Raw genomic sequence first — 17649 nt, forward strand, 5'->3', positions numbered from 1 at the left:
GACTAAAGTGATATGGTTATCCAGAGTGTAGAGTATTGTGGTCATAACACAGACATAAAAAGGACAACTATCCTGCCTCATGGAGCGACAGCATGTGTTCTAACTACTCCTCCACTTAAACTCATCCTCACTGTTGTAATGGAGTTAGGAGGCATGGAGGCCAATGTTAGTCCACTGACTGGCCAAAGGAGTCAAATGAATAGAGGTGTTAACAAGGGGTGAAAGAGCTCGGGTGAAGTAAATTTTCTATCTGCACCCTCTTCGGCTTCCCAGAGGTCTTACAGTTTAGCTGGAAAATTCTTTCTATAAAAAGTGCTACAATTTTCTAATATACTCTGACACAAATATAACAGGACATAATAGGACACCAAAAGTATACAATCACAAGGCTGTCATCTCCATCATTATTGTATGAAAGAGCCCCCTGCATCTGCATCATTAGCTATTATAAAATAAAATTGAGAGTGAGACTTCAGGTTAGTTTTTCCTAAGCCACAATAAGATCACATGAAATAATTGAGGATGGGATCATGGCAGGTTATCATTTCAATCTGAGACAAATGTTAACTGCTTTAGCATGATTCCATGCAGAATAATACCCTGCTGTTGCTGTTTTGCAGAAAATACTGTTTGGATAGGATATTTGTCTATTGATAGGTAGTTCTCATGGAGGCAATTTACTCGATTTAACGAACAACCACCATATGTTTTTGCTGGACATTCACATTGAAAATAGGAATACATACCATATCAGGTAGGAAGGAGTATGACTGCAGAATCAGATTTCTCAAGGTGAATTTGATGTCTTCTCATGGAGGTGTGCACAGCACTGTAAACCTAAAATGGTAGCATATTTCTATGGGAAATTATTTGTTGGGTTTGTTTAGGAAACCTGTCATGAGATTTTCACCATTAAACATCATGACAGGTTCCCCCAGAAGTATTCTTACCCAGTCAGTTTATCTTATATAAATCCATATCCCTCATCTTTTCTCTTCTGCTGACTTGACCAATGCCTGCCTTAGCTCTCTCATTCCCTTCTGCCTCCTTCCCGAGGCAGAGGGGAATATAGGAACTGGGGGAAGCGTTGGCCAAGTCAACTGAAGAGAAAAATGGTATCTCTCTTACTGTACTGATCTGTAAAATAAAGGTGTTGTGAGCCCTGAAAATATTGTAATGACAAAGCCAGTAAATAATGTCACAGTTGGATTTTTTTCTATTGATGATGTTCTAGTCTAGTGATGTTTTTCCAGCATACTAATGCATTCTATTGAAAGGAAACAGCAAAAGGCAAGTCATCACACTACTATTGGATGAAAAGATAAAATAAATACTGCTCTTGGAATGTTTAGATGCCGTAACCTGGGAAGGAGGCAGAGAACTACCTTCCTATACAGACAAAAGGCACACAAAAGAGATAGGGCACACCACTAGTGTGATTTCATATATGTAGACTAAGGAGGTAAATAGTGTATAGTCGGGTGGTCTCTCACCTGTCAGCGCTATATTAGCCCTTTGTATAGTGGTCCCGGCTGACAATCCCTGCATGTATGTCTTCCGGGTGTCCAGGGAAGCACATTAAGGAAAGTTAGACTAGCTGTAAATGAGATGTGTAGAGATGTCTGGGACTCAGGAGGACATAATGGGTGGCTAAAAAATTGATTTGGTTGATCATCAAATCTTTTTATTGAGAAAATGGTATGTGTTTTGTTCCGGAACCTGGGGCCTTGTCAGGCAGATATTTTGGGCTGGTATTGCTTTCCTTTCTTTTGGAATGGTAAAGAACAAAAATGGTAAAATGACCTGTCAGGAAGGGGCTAAAGAGATTCAATATTTATTGATCTGCAGGCTGACATTTATATATGGAATTCTTTATCTGAATCACGGCTAGCAAAATGATCTATTAAAATTGAAAGTTAAAAATTCTCCTGATACTTAAAAAGACATTATGCTAAAAAGTGAAATAAGCAGTTCGTGAATGTATTCTACCAGTCCAACTATGATGAAAGGGCAAATACTGATATCAAATTATAGTGTTGTTTGTTTGCTGTTACTGTATGTCTTTTTAGCGTGGTGTAGACGGTTATTAAGTCAGCAGGTTGTGCCAAGTTTACAACTTATCCCCTTATTATGGCCAAACTGTGGTCAGATTTCAGGTTTCTATGGTGATTTAAATTCAGTTTACTTGAACTTTGGAGAGGCTCTGGGATTGGGGAAGTAATATAATTGTTATAATTAGTCTGACAGTTTGAATGAGGTCTCAAGGAAATAATCTGTTGAACACCCAAAGTGTGCATATGTAAAAACAAAGGTCCCCTTAAAAGGAGCCAGGTTTACAGCTTATCCTGCTTCCACAAATACAAATTTCAGACATTTTGCAGACTTTTGCACATTACACATTTAGTACAACATATAATCAATTATTTCAAGTGTCAAGACTGTAAACTAAAGCAAAGTAAAAAATGATTCCATAATTCGCTTTCTTGTTTTCTGTAGGGATGCAGACCTGTTCTTGCTAGATACTCAAAGAGTTCCTGCATATGAAGTTGGCTGGCTAGTTTTTGATATCACTGTAACGAGTAACCACTGGGTGATTAATCCACAGAACAATCTGGGTTTACAGCTATGTGTTGAAACATCTGACGGTAAGTTGCAAATTCAACAACTAGTAAAACTGTTTTAGGATATTAAATGGGTATTCTATTGTACAGTATATGGGGATGTTCTGGTGAAGAGACCAAGGCACTCATTGAAATGCTGAAGTCTGCTTACACTGAAAATTCATAAATTCCCCTTTAAGTGGGGTTGTGTTGTTGCGTTTCCTTTTAATTACTACATGAGCCTTTAATATTATTAATGGATTCTTAGAGGTGTTTTATTCATTCAGTTTATTTTTTTATTTTAATGTTTATGTAATTTATTATAGATTTACTATAACTCGCGCTATAAAACTGGCACATTCAATAGCAGAAAGTTAGGCTTGTCACCGGCAATTTAAAGAAGACCTGTCACTTTTAAAAACAGCATTAGGAAGTTAGTAAAGTAAGCAGCTCCTAGTGCTTCAACAGTCCCAGCAGTTTTACAATGCTAGCGTTATCGGAAACCTCAGATAACGCTAAGCAGACACGATGTACACTAGAAACTGGTGTATTCATGAGGGGGCGGTCTGAGGTGCTGCCTCTTCCCCAGACTGCCCCGCTCACTCCATAGGCCGGTGGTGACTGCCCCTAATCCCGCTCCCTCATGAATACCGGCCTACAGAGTCGACGGGGCGGTCCGGGGAAGAGGCTGCACCTCGGACCACCCCCTCATGAATACCCCGGGCCGCTTACAGCATGATCCGGCAGCTCCTAGTGCCATTTTTAAGGGTGACAGGTCCTCTTTAAAGTTTCTATTCTGGCACAATTGACTTTACATGTAAGATGTCAATTATTAAGAACAAGAAGCAAAAGCCGGGAAATAATGTAGACCAGAGTATTAGGCCCTAATCCCAATACATTTTAACTTTGCATGTTTTACTGTTATTAACATAGCTGAATTATAACATACATGGTGCAAAGCTGTGATCAGAAAGTTTGTACCATTGTGCTGCTGTTGTGATTCAGTAAAGGACAGGGCTCTGCTATTTTCAACAGTTACAAACTCCATGAATAGAGAGGCAGAATACATTTCTGTTAAATGGGGAACATCTGACCCCTGCTTTTATGACCTGTTGGGGTCCTCGTGGTTGCAATTTCAGTGGTCATACAAGTTAAATTGTGATTGTTGCCTCTCAAACAATTATATTTGACTTTATGTAGGTGCCAAAGATACATATTATGTATCTAATAGTACTACAGTACATAGTTTCTGATGATGGGATCATGTCCTGTTTTTAGTAAGGAATTTAGGGATGTAACATGGATGATTAATAAACTGCCTGGAGAATACAAGGCGTGGAGATAGCATGTACTCTTGTAATATTATGGCTTCTAAGCTGAAACATGGTAAAATAAATTAACTATATCTATTAAGCCTAAAGAAGCAGGTATTTCAAATAAAATATGTACATAATGTCAGGACATCCTCAGTGCTTTGCTCCCTAGCATTATATCCTTATTTCAACCCGAGTGACCTAATACCACTATCATCTTGCTGTATTATGCTGCAATCAATCTATCATTTTAATTAGAAACAGCCTCAGTACAGAGAGAGGTCAGAAGAGAGGGAGTTGAGGCATTGCAGCACCATACAATACAGATACCTTTCCCAGCCACTATAACATAGGGCCACCATTTCTTATGATCTCTATGAATGCAAAGACTGTTGTACTTTAACATAACCTTCATTAGAACTCTGTTTTACCTAGGTTTATTCAGCCCGGTAGCCCCACACAGTAGCTAGACTGTCTTTTCTGATCGGATGCTCTTCTAGACAGGGAGGTGAAATGACATGCAGACAGTCTGGATTTAAGTAAACTGAGATCATAAGAGAAATGTTTTCTTAGAAAATGCTCAATTTGAAAATGTAGAATGGAAATTAAGAAAAGTAAAACAATAAAAAAATACAATTCAGTTTAAGGAGTTCAAAAAGGATTTGGGTGTTTTTCTAAATGCTGCCCTTTGACTCATTATGGGTATTTGCTTGGAATTGGTCATTGATCTGGGTGTTCACTGGGTCAGATAACATTTTGGGTCCCAGGCAAACTTAGGACTGTCGCCCCCCTAATCCACAATGCTGCTACACCTGCCAGAGCAGAAAGTCTAATGCTCCCACCTTTACCGTGGCTGTATCTGCATCCTCATGCAAATGAAAGAATGCATGGGGATGTGGGTAGGCATCCTGTACCGTCCAGTTGTGTTTTTTTTCAAAACCCATCCATGAGATATGATCACTAGGGATGAGTGAACAGCAAAGTTCAGGTTCATACCAAACTTTGTCAGTTTGGGTCCCCCGGAAACCGACCCCAGACTTCACAGATCGCGGGTGTTAACTGATTAAATGCCAATGACAAAGTGGCGTGTTACATTTAAATTGATCTGGTAGAGAACACTTTTTCATTTTCAATACATCGATCCATAGATTCTATATCTATCTACGTATCTATCTATATATCTATCTATCCATCCTTCAAGCTAATCTATCTATCCCTCATAATAGTTGCCATCTATAGATGTCTAATTTTTATCTATCTATCTATCTATCTATCTATCTATCTATCTATCTATCTATCTATCTATCTATCTATCTATCTATCTATCTTTTCTTTCTATCTACCTATGAATCTATCTACCTACCTACCTATCGGTCTCTCATTTCTAAATGCCTACCTATCTTTCTTTCTATACCTCATATTTATCTATAATCTATCCATGACCTTTTTTTTTATCTATATATCTAATATTAATTGTTTATTAACTATTTCTGTTTCGTCTATTTCTTCATGTAAAAAAATGTAAAACTGCCACTTACTATCTGAAGAATAACGGATCACTGTACAACTGATGACATCAAAATTTACATTGATTTCAATGGGATTTAAAACTGATCCATTCTCTTTCAGTTTTTTACTTTTCTAGGCAGATACTAGAAATGAAAACTACAACTGTAGTGTGAACTGAGCCTAAGAAGGTTTCTACACTAGTTTCCCCATGTGAATTGATTGATGGTGCACATTTTAAGTGCTACTAGTGAAAGAGCATCCTTTAATTATGTATATAATGTATTGTGAAGCTGTAAAAAAATAATTATTTTTTATCCAGACTTTTTGATATTTAATGTTTTTATAAGCACTAACCAATTAATGGCCAGCCATATGTAGCACATTTTCATACTTAGTGAAATTAAGGGCTATAACTTTTTTGCAGTGTAACTGTCATGAAACATAGGGCCAGTTAATGTTAACAAATGTTAACAAAGGATGAATTTTTTCCATGTTTAGTTTTTTGAGGGGGTGGTATAAAGTTTTTTTTGTACTATAAAGTACCTTTTTAAATTTATAAAGGATCTCTCAATATGTATAGTCTTGGGCAGAGGTGGATGAAACTTCTGCGTTATTCACAGTGTAATATATGGCTCTGGTGTACCTTACAGATAGAGACCCAGTCTAAAAGACGTCACTGCAGACTAGTTCTCCCACCAGCTGATGTCTTAAGGCTGTGGGTGGTTGGTATCAGGTTTATCTGACCTTTTTCTACAGCTTAGTGAAATACTGCAATAACATGACATATTTGCATTTTCATATTCTTACCCCTTATTATTTTTTTAATTTCTTTTTCCGTTACAGTTTACCATACAGGATACATACTTTTATGTTGTATGCCTACGTATCACACTACATTATATTTTAAAAGATTTACTTCTACTTAGGCAGCTTGTTATAGATAAACGGTGACATTAATCAAAGTGGATCTCAGGTTCGCCTACTTTTGCACCTGGTTTGTTCTCTTTTTTGGCTTTTGATCTATGATGGATCTAGTTTTGCCTTAGTAAATGCGTTTTGGAATTGTCACATGTCCGATTCATTTGAGCCTAAATTTGCCCCAAATTTGTCTCAAATTATAAGATCTCATTTGTGACCAATAAGACTGAGAAAAGGTGAAAGGATGTTCAGGGCTTCATTTTTGCATTCTTGAGAAATTTTACATTTCAAAACTGCGCTGAAGTATTTTTTATGTTGCAGAGAGGCAATTTTTCATTTGGGAAGCGAAAACCTTTGTTTTTAGTAGTAAAAGTGAGGGTTTTTTTTAAAGTGCACCTGCTCAGAGTAGGTGCATTTTTGCGCCTTTTTTGCTTCTTTTTAGGCGCAAATTTGTGATAGATCCCGTGCAAACACCTGTATAGCAGCCATGTCAGATAAAGCGCAGGGACTCAAAACCACTAAGTACTGGACTTTGCCTTGTGCCAGAAAATTTCGCAAAAAAGTGCCAAATTAACTAATTGCACCAGATTGTTGCGCAAAAAAAACGCTAGAAACAGTCTAAAAAACTATGATTAACGTCCCCCAAAATGTATTGAGAGCTTTCAATCTCTTCAGTAAGAGCAGCAGTTATGGTGCCTGCCACTACACAGACCAGCTTCTAATCTAATAGATCTGGATGTCAGGAATCAGCCACTGACTGACCAGATATTGATGTGTTTTACTGAGGACTGGACACCAATATAAAATCCCCTTAAGCACCTTATTCTCTATATGAAATCTAACACAACCATGCTTTGATCACATTCTGTGTCCAATATAAAATTGGAAAAAAATCAGGTATCAAGTTTTGTTTTTATAAAACTTAATCGTTTCTTTCATTCATTTGGTATGAGATAGCTAAGGTATAATAAAATTAGATTCTATGTCAAGTGTTTGAAAATGCTTGGTTTAGTCTAATAAGTAACCACTTTCGGAATTCATACTACCTGTCATCTTTGTTTATAAATACATAGATACAAACTTTAAGGTTAATTTATGAACAGAACAAAGTTCAACTTTGATTTGGTTGTATATCTACCAAGTGTGGGAGCAATGGAGCAGTCAACTTGAAGAATTTTCTTTACTTACAGTACTCTACAAATTGTGCTTATGCATGCAACTGTAAATGGCAAACCAATAAATTAATTCAACCCAAGGAGAGGAGGAAATCTAACTTACACTGTGACTGTGGTAATCTTCTTATATTTGTTATACGTGGCCCCCTTCCTTCTAAAAGCAACTTTTACCCTTTCTGTTACATTGTCTTATCCCCTGGTTCCTCAGCACTTGTGCAGTTGAGGGAGTAAAAGTAAGTTGACCTATAGACGCCCTCGTAGCACTTTCCCTTCACTTAAATAAATATTAAGGTAAATTCTTATTAATAGTACTGCACCAAATCATATAAACATAGGCTATATTCACCCTGCTATGAGCTACACAGGAACGTTAATGGTGAATACAACCTTATAGCTACAGTATATTTACTTTAAGATCAGTAGCATTTTATGGTCTTAATGAATAGTGAATAATATTTAGGTTTAGAACTCTACAAACATTGGTAAATGGAATTATAGAATTTTGGTGCAATTGGTACAATTGCATTGAACACTCTTCTAACCACCATATTTTTCAAATTTCCTGATATCATTTTTGTGCAATGTTTTTGGAGGAATGGAAGTGGGAATTTCCAATGACCGATTTGGCCCAGTCCATACAAATATTTATATTTGTTCTTAATATTGTTTTCCTTAAAGATTACAATGCTAGAATAGTGTATTTTCTTATAAAAACTTATAATAAGTCAACATATACTACAGCCTTGCAGCTCTGGGGTCCTGGTTTCAAGTCCCATCCAGGTCAACATCTGCAAAGAGTTTGTGTGTTATCTCCGGGTCCTTCGGTTTCCTCTCACACTGACTCCAAAACATACTGGTAGGTTGAATAGATTGTGATCCCCATGGGGACAGGGACTGATTTGGCAAAACTCTGTGCAGCGCTGTGTAATCTGTGTGTGCTATATAAATAAAGAATTATTATTATTTACTAACATATTAGGTATTCCTAGCATGAATAAATCACAGTGAAACCACAGTTAAATAATGTGCTAAATTATAATATTTTTTAATATACTTTATATTTTGTCCTTAGGCAAATATTTAAATGGATACAGGTGAATGAATACAATGTATCTTGACATATCTAAGTAATATTCTTGAACATTGTAACGTATTCCAGATTTTGACTAATTGTGAACTGAACTAGCCTTTTTATCATTAAGATTATCTTCAGTAGAACAATAAAAAGGACCACAATATTATGAGAAGTCCTGTATGGTTTGCATTCCATTACATGACAAACATTCAGATATTTTCTATAGACCACAAGGATGTGTTTGGAGATATGATCTTAAAATTAATAAATTTTTATTAGAAGTAAAGGATACAAGCCAAATACAATCTTAAAAATGCTTAAAGCAATAAACTGTCTAACTTGCTAAATTTATCAAGAGACATATAGTAAACGAAACATGAACAGTACATCAGAATTGGAAAAATATCTATCAGATATGTTTTATCATATTGGGCTACTTTCGATGTGATGTTTATTCCTATTTTTACCTCTTTGGAAAATGTTCTCAGAAAAATGTTTTTTGTATGATTAACATGATGTCAAAAATACATAACAGGATGTCAAAAATACAGACTCTTATTCAACAGGTTTGTAGAAAACAGCTTATGTCAGATGACTGCTACATTTATATGTATTGCATTGCACCAAAAACCAGAAAAAAAAGTTTCCTCCAGGCATCCTTTTATAACGTTAGGTCTTGCTCAGAAAAAATAAATATAGCAGATCAGTTTATGTGATCTAAATACCTAATATAGTCTAAGATCGTGCCCGTAACACACAGTAAAAGTGAAAGCAGTAACAGAGCAGAGGAGTGCATTATTTTTTATTATACATGTCATATTTTTAGCAAAACCACAAAAGAGAAAGGCTGCAGATTTTTTGTAGCAGTAAACTTGCAATGATTCTTTCAAAAATCCACATTACGAAAAATGTGAAGTTTTAAAATCCACTTCACACAGCTTTTAAAGCAATTTTTTTGGAAGTATATACATGAGATTTAAAAAACTCATCCATGAGGCTGGAAAAATTTCACTTGAATTTTTTTTTAATTTAGACTAAAATCTAGCTTGGTTACTAAATAAACCTCAGTGAACGGGGACCGTAAGTGTTTTAATTTTTTTTTTTTTTACAAATGTTTTTTTGTGGCTGTGAAGAAACTTCAAAATTCACTGTAAAAAGACCTTTACCAAAACAAATCATGCATACTATTCGGATTCAATCAATCAAATTAGCAAAAATTATGTTTTTTAAAAATTATGTAATAGAAAAAATCTTTCTTGTACTGTATAAGATACAAAATGCCAAAATCTCAGTTTTTTTTATTATATATTTAAGACACTCATCAATACCAGCATACAGCAGTCGCCTGTTGTGTATGATGAGCTCTCTCCATACAATATTAACTCCAATTGCCATAAAATACTTATTGTTGTTACCATTACATCAGAATATCCAGATTGTCAAGACAGAGAAAAAGTGGAAGACCCTAAACTCACATATAGCCCTGTGCTAACTCATAGGGACCAAGTGGTGAACATTCCCTACTCTGAGTATCTGCTCAGAACAATAAAAAATGATCTGAGAGTGACAAACAGAGGGATTCGCAGACAGACAAAATAACAAGATGCTGGCAAGGTACAGAATTGTTAGGTCAAAGAGTAATAAAAAACAAAGCAAGTGTCAGAATACATAGCAGGCAAAAAAGTGAACTGAGGATTAGGTATTTATGGAGATTCTAGACTCTGGCCCAGCCACTGATTGAATCGGCCGTCCATCACTTAAACCAGACATGACAAAACCTAACTTAAAAACAAGATGTTATCACCCAGGTTTTCACAGAACATACACTCAACTCAGCCAAAGCAACTAACTCTGCAGAGCAGCCTTGGGTATGGTTGACAAACCCAGAATTCTGTAGCAAGAACCCATTCAGTGAGTTTTGACACATATACCATATATTTTCAGTTGATCAAGGTCATAGAACATTGGGTGGCCCAATGAAATGCTTTGAGCACACTATCAGTCATAGATTAAAAATTGCATGATTAACATGACAAACCAGGAAGCCATATCTACAGAGCACATTTTTTATGTTAAATTATTCATTATACCTCAGTTGAGAAAGGCTGACTCTCAAATGAGGGAGACAAAAGATGGAGATCAAAGATTTCAAGATTGGGAGGTGAATGATTAGCCATGGATGTTGACATCATTTTGATCTGATTTGTTCTAATTCCAAGTGGTTGCTGTGTAAAACCTTAAGTCCCAACTTACAATTTTAGCTACAACCTAAGTGTTGAATTCTTCTAATATTATTATTGCTTATTATAATGATTAAGCTGGTGCTTCATAATCTTGTTTCATTTGCTATACTGTTTTAATGGGCTTTTCTGTCATAAGCAAGAATCTATATTGCTTATTTACATGGCTTCGTTGGCAATAGCAGAACTTGAATGACAGTGAAGGTCAGGTCAGAGTACGGAGGAACACATTGCACATACTTTCCTAATGAGATGTCTGTTGTTGGGGAGAATAATGATGCTGGCATTATGTTCTAGAAATAATAATGTGGTTAAAAAAGGTCAAAATGTTTGTGGCCATTTTCATATGATGAAACTTGGAAGTCCAGCATGGAAAGTGAATAATAAAAGTTACTCGATACTTTTATTAAGGTAACATGGAATGTTGGCAAAGTTTGACTCATATAAACTCAAATGTAACTCAATAATTGTTTTATACATGTCATATTACACTTTTATGTGGATTAAGAAAGGTCTCCTTTGTGTTATGTTTACTAAAATATGCTATTTTTAAAGCAAATTAAGGTAAAGGTATCTAGATGTCAAGGAGTTAATCTGTGCATATTAGCCAGCCTTAACAGGTATCCTTACATATAATTGGACTCTGGAAAAGGCTGAGACCCATGGGTATCCAGAGCACTAGGCCATTACAGTCCCAGGGTATTTTTGGTTCTTTATGACCAAACAAAATATATCCCTTATTGCATCTGTTTAAGGGTGACATTAGTAAAGTAGTAAAACTTCTACTTTTCATAAAATTAAGGCCTCATTTAGACAAGCGTCTGCATACGAACTACAATCTATGGCCAGGCGAGCACATGTCAGTGCGCTGGAGAGGAGGAGGTATAAGCGCTGTTCACTCCTCCCCTCTCCATAGAGAAGTGCAGGGCCGGCGCCGATACATGGCAAAATATATGACATGTCCTATATTTTTCCGTGCACAGTCACTTTGCTGAAAGAAAACGTGTGCTCACCGCACTGTGGCCGGGTGCCATAAGCGTTAATGGGGAACCATATCCTTCACTATTACGGCTATATGAATGAGGCTAAGCATTCTCCTATTACGGCCATCGGAATGAGGCATTCTCCTCAGTTTAACACACCTATATGGTGTTGATAGAGTGATCTGTCTTCTATTAAGCCAGAAACCTGTGCAACTATAACATAAAAGCTTCACAATGAGCTCCAATAGGAAATTCGCCAAAACAGAATTACATAATTTTACAATAGGAAAAATTTTTACAAAAGTAACAAAAGACCATTGGGGAACTTTTCTTACTGTGCTGGGTCAAGTTAGACATAAAAGTGGCCAGTAGTATACCAGTATCCTACTCATTAAGAGATTAAAGGGATTTTTAATTTTGTGTATTTGTAGCATATCCAATGCATATTTCATAAATACATGATAGATGCAGGCCCTACCTCTAGGGTTCCTATAACACCTATACTGCAGCAGAGCCAAATGTTAAATCTTCAAATAGAGTAGGAAAGCTGGTAACAGATTTCCTTAGCTTAGTGGTAATGTGTCCTTACATGTTATGGCAACTTTCATCTGTTAAGCATGAATAACTCTGCATTTGGCATAGCCGTGTGAAGAGGGTCAATGAAACCTCTTTTTGAGATAAGACGATACATGTCAAAAAATCACAAGATCACAGATACATTATGAGGCCAACATATCAGAAAACTGACCTGCTAGACATAGAAAAGTTACTATTTTTTCTCACTTCATGGAAATCCTTGATTTTTTGTCCTTATAAGCCCTGCTTCCCACTTAAGAAATGTCAGCAGATCAGGCAGGGGACAAATTGGGCCAAGAGTGGGGACACCTTGGCTTGCTAGATTTAACATAACCATTCCCAGAAAACTGGCACAGGGTTAAGCTGAAATCCTTTCTATTTTCATTTGGATACGAGTAATGCTAAAGAATTGTCAAGAGGTCTGGACCTATTAATATTAATTTATAAATACCAATGTGTTTGAAAAAAGAGAGAGAAGAAATGGTAAAAGTCTGCAGCATAAATATAGTATGACTTAACTTTAGAGAACTGAACTGCCAGATCCTCAACCATTTGAAGAGATAACCAGTATAAATTATTTATTATGGATTTCTACTTGGGCCAACCAAAATTAGTTACTTCCTGTACTCTAATGCTCCATTACCTACCACACTGGACTTCCTAGTTGTTTCCTAACACTCAACGAAATGCTGAAAGAGGCCTCTGCCAATAAGTGTTTGAAACTGTCAACCACCTCTTTCAGGATTACCTGTGGATTAGGGAGCAAGAGAGGAGGTGTAGGGCAGCAGAGACCAGGAGCATCAGTACAATACAACAATTGAGCTGGGAGCAGTACGTAACTATAATTGATATGACCCTCTGTAGAAACCCCATTTTTTGTTTTGTTTTTTTCTTCAGTGGGTAAGATTGTGAAAGATTTTATTATCTTTCATAGTATTAACCAAATAGTTGACAAAATAAAATAAGCACTACCCAATACAACAGGTAAGTATTCTCTGTATAAAGCAATAATTATACATAATCTTAAAGCGGTATACTCATGAAGACAGAATTTTTAAATGTACCCAGGATAACAGAATAACACATACTCTAATTCAATGTTATTTTTAAAAAAAATGAAGCATTGCCTGTCACAATCAATCCTGGCATTCACATTTTGGTTGTCCCTGGATCTGACCATAAACTCCTCACTATGGTGACTATGGTTGGGCAGATTCCTCTGGCAGGAATAGCATCTCTTGAACTGCAGGGGGAGGGGTAGGAGGCAGAGAACACTGCAGTGGACAAGAGCAGCAATACAAATTACAGACAAAGGCACTTTCTGTAGGCAAGCAACTTGCAGAGACCTGCTCCAAAAACTACAGAAGAGTTAACGTCTGGGTCAGAGGGTAGAAGGGGATAAAATAGCTGGGTGCTTGCTTTATTGGTAAAATTACAGAGCTGAGTGTGTCATTGTGTCTTATATTAATTTCATGACTCTAATTTGTCTCATCTCTCATTTTTCATGTGTCAAATGCTAGTAGATGCTCAAGAGCAAAATGAAAGTGTAGATAAACCCTGTACCCTGATAATCTAAGCACATTGTCAGCACACAGCATCTCACAGCACTAGAGGAATCATAAAGTGTCTGCTCAGCCAGTGCCCGCCCACACTACTGAATTTTACACTGACCATCACTGAGTGATAGGACCAAAAACCGCAATAAAGCTGAATAAAGTTGTAAAGTATGGGGTTAAAAGTGATCTTTATTGTGTTCATCACTAGGTCATTAACATTTGAGAACTTTCTTCCACGGGTAAACCCCTTTAATAAACAGCATGTAAAACAAATCACCAATTTTTAACTTTAATGTCACAATATATCAAGAAAGCGTGTGAGAGAAATCCTGATACATTATTCTATGTGCCATTAAACCACTGATTGCCAAAAACCGTCTGGCAACATGTTGTCATGTAGACTCTTTGGTAATTGCAAACATTCTGTTTTGCAGCAGCCAATATTTCATATTGTTCTTCAACACAAAAAGAGTTAAAGGTGTTGTTCTTGGGACCTTCCTTAAAAAAATTGGCCTGCTGCCTTTGTGCTCCTCATGGTTTCTATTTAGTAGTTGTCATCACCACCTTTAGTTGTAGAACTTGGCAAACATATTCTTTATAAAAGAAAAACATCTGGGTCTTCTATGTCTTCATAGTTTTATAAAGGGATCTCTCATTAAGAATTGCATTTAATTTATTTGTTAGGGCAGATGGCAACTTTGCTACTTTTTACATGCCCCCACCACAGAATGATTCAATTTATTTTGCTTTCCAAAAGAGTTTCTTCACACATGGACATCCATGTTAAATGAACCTAAGCAAATATATCAGACCAATGCACAAAAAGCTATTCTCATGTTTAATTATTGTTGGAATTGGTCCTTTTATAAGTGGTTCTGTAAAGAATTCAATCCACGTCCCATTTGCTGAATGAATCTATCAGCTAAATGTATGCTGCTCCTCTGAACAGCTTGAATTTTATCTATGTCTGCTGAAGCAGCCAAAAATATTTTCACCTTCACTATTGTGTTACATGAATGCTCCCACTGAAAGTAGCCATCTCTACGATGTGTCAGCTTTATGTGTCACCTCTATTAGTTTCATAATTGGAAGTTGAAAAACGTAAGAACGGCAGTGGTTCAGCTGCATGGTAGAAGTCTTTACAATCTTATGACATGAACTGTCCACAATGGAAAAGAGGTTTATCCAGGATACAGCCATTTTTTAGTAGTTGTCTGTTAAAACACCATTTTAAATTTGGACACCTTGCTTGAAACACATAGGGGCAGATTTACTTACCTGGTCCTGTCGCGATCCCGCGGCGTGTTGTCTGACGAGGATTCAGGTCCGGCGGGATTCATGAAGATCGTGCACCCGAGTTCCTGCATCCGACGCTTCCCCTCCGAGGTCCGCCGGAGTTCACCTGCTTCTTCCCGCGGTTTGTCTGAATCCATTGGGTTGTCTGACAGCCGGCGCCCCGGTTTCTGTCGCGTGCAAGCCAGTGCCGATGCACCACAATCCGATTACGTGCACCAAAATCCCAGGACAATTCGGCGGAAAAGGGGAAACCCGGCGAAAGTACGCCCGACAGACCCTTGGTAAATGAGCCCCATAAGGTAATGTGGGGATCAGGCACAGAAAAGACAGTGAGCCCAAATACTGGACTCTCCAAAAATCCCTAACTGCTTGCCTCATGTACTCTAGGTAGTAGGAGACAAATGGTCGACAATCCCTCCCTCCCTAAGTGCAAAACATATAGACAAGGACAAAACAATACAAACAGAGACGATTGGTTTACAAGTCAGATCACAGCAGAGAGAGAAAACAAAGTACAAAATCAAAATTATGAAATGGAACAGGAGCTGAGATTAGGATACTAGGAATGCAATGAATAAACTCTCTAACAAGGTGTTAATCAAGTCAGGAAAACTTTTATCAGGACCCTATGAAGGGTAGGCAGGACACTTACATAATGTGGGAGCCATCAACTGTATAATTAAAGTTTGGAGAATGTCCAGAATTGCATTGAACTGTAACATTTTGTGGGCTATAAATGTACTAGCCCACAAAAAGCTTCAACAAAGAAGGTTATCCAGTTTCTTACAAATATGTTGCTAAAACACAATTTTCAGCTTATAACTATATACTTATCAAATTGCTTATACAATCCCTTTAAGTGTCAAAGGTGAGCATGGGTACTTCTGTTTGGTCACAAGTGAACACCTAATTTTTTCTTATTTTCAAATACAATAAGTTAATAAAACACTATAATTTACGTGATTAATTTGTATCTATTCAATTGGCAGAAGCTTAACCCTGAACATTCTCAGGGTGGTATAGCAGTACCCTGTCTGACCAACATCTTAAACCAATTTGATGTGCTAAACACCTGAATAAACACATTCTATAAGTGTTCATGTATTGAAGTAGGTCAGTTCAAGGTATGGTATTTGGCTAGAACTCTTAATTTCTCTTTTTACAGCAATAAGGCTGCCAGAAGGAGGAAGTCTGAGCTGAATTAATACATTTGTTACAGTAGAAGTAAAATGAAAACGGCTTTAACCTCAAATCAAGCTGCCTCTTTCATTTATGCCAGTGATAGGCTTTTTTTTTAAGGAATGTAGAATTTGGCACAGTGCCACAGCAAGTTTTTATTTTAAAGCAGAACCAGGATGGTTATTTGTTTAAGGTTTACATCTATGATTACTTGTGAGTCCTGTCTCTACAAGGATTTTGTTTTATATTGTTTCACATTTGGGATGCAGATGCCCACTAGTAGTGCTTGTGGCTATTTTCCATCATATTACTGCAATGATAACTATCTGTAATATTAAACACATTTTTTTTCAATGTGTTTCAGAGCAACTTTTGAGGACACTGATATTGCCCAGAACGGCACATAGCTTTCTCCAACTACCTTGAGTTTTAAAAGGACCTCTGTGTCCTACTCCTGTCTAAAACAGCTGCACAGCTTCACTTGACACTGTCTGTGTTTCATGTGGACACACAAAGTTATTTGAGCTGCCAAAAAAGAACAGGTTTATTTGTAGAGACCGTCCCTGATGCAGTCTAAGTGACTTGTTATATTTTTCTTTTGTTCCAGAGAGAGGTACAAGTGTAATGTAACAAGATAAATGCAAACTCAGAACTATGTAACATGCCTGAAAGACACACAACTTGTGAAAGCAATTGTACGTAACCATGTTATTTTTAAAGTTTCATCCATCTTAATGAAAATAATTTACAGGACATATGTGAATAATTGGAAAGAATAAATGCCTTTCACCGAGTCCTTGATGGTTGAGCTATTAGGTTTTAAAGCAATTCAAGTTAAAAGAAATACAAATTTCAACATAATTAGAAGAAGAATATCTACAATCCATTGGGTTCCTCTTAGATCACCAAGCACATTAGATAGAGAGATAGACCATTGCAAGTAACCTATAACCACTATATGAATGCTAGTCACACTTTGTGCGTGTGGTGGTAAGGGGGCTGAGATGAATGGCTTGTGATATCTTGTGACAAACAAATCTTGATCTCAAGTCAATTATTGAAAATATCTGAATCTATTACTAGTATTATTTGAATGTAACAATAATCCCCTTTCTTAATAGCTGTGATAGAGGATAAATGTATACAGAACACAAGTTGGTTGATACCGCAATTTCTCCTGTATTCTACATCCATTTTGTAATAGAAGAGGTTAAATAGAACTTCTTTCG

General features: G+C 36.7%; 1 protein-coding gene across 1 annotated transcript in view; it reads left to right on the plus strand.

Annotated features, from left to right (window-relative positions):
* BMP5 (bone morphogenetic protein 5) overlaps window positions 1–17649 on the plus strand; it is a 98083-nt gene that overhangs the window by 70454 nt on the left and 9980 nt on the right. Inside the window, exon 3 of the mRNA XM_072142259.1 lies at window positions 2497–2645. Within this exon, the coding sequence (XP_071998360.1) occupies window positions 2497–2645 (149 nt within the window). The remainder of the gene's footprint in view (window positions 1–2496; window positions 2646–17649) is intronic.

This window comes from Engystomops pustulosus, chromosome 3 (assembly GCF_040894005.1).
Source record: "Engystomops pustulosus chromosome 3, aEngPut4.maternal, whole genome shotgun sequence".
Lineage (NCBI taxonomy): Eukaryota > Metazoa > Chordata > Amphibia > Anura > Leptodactylidae > Engystomops > Engystomops pustulosus.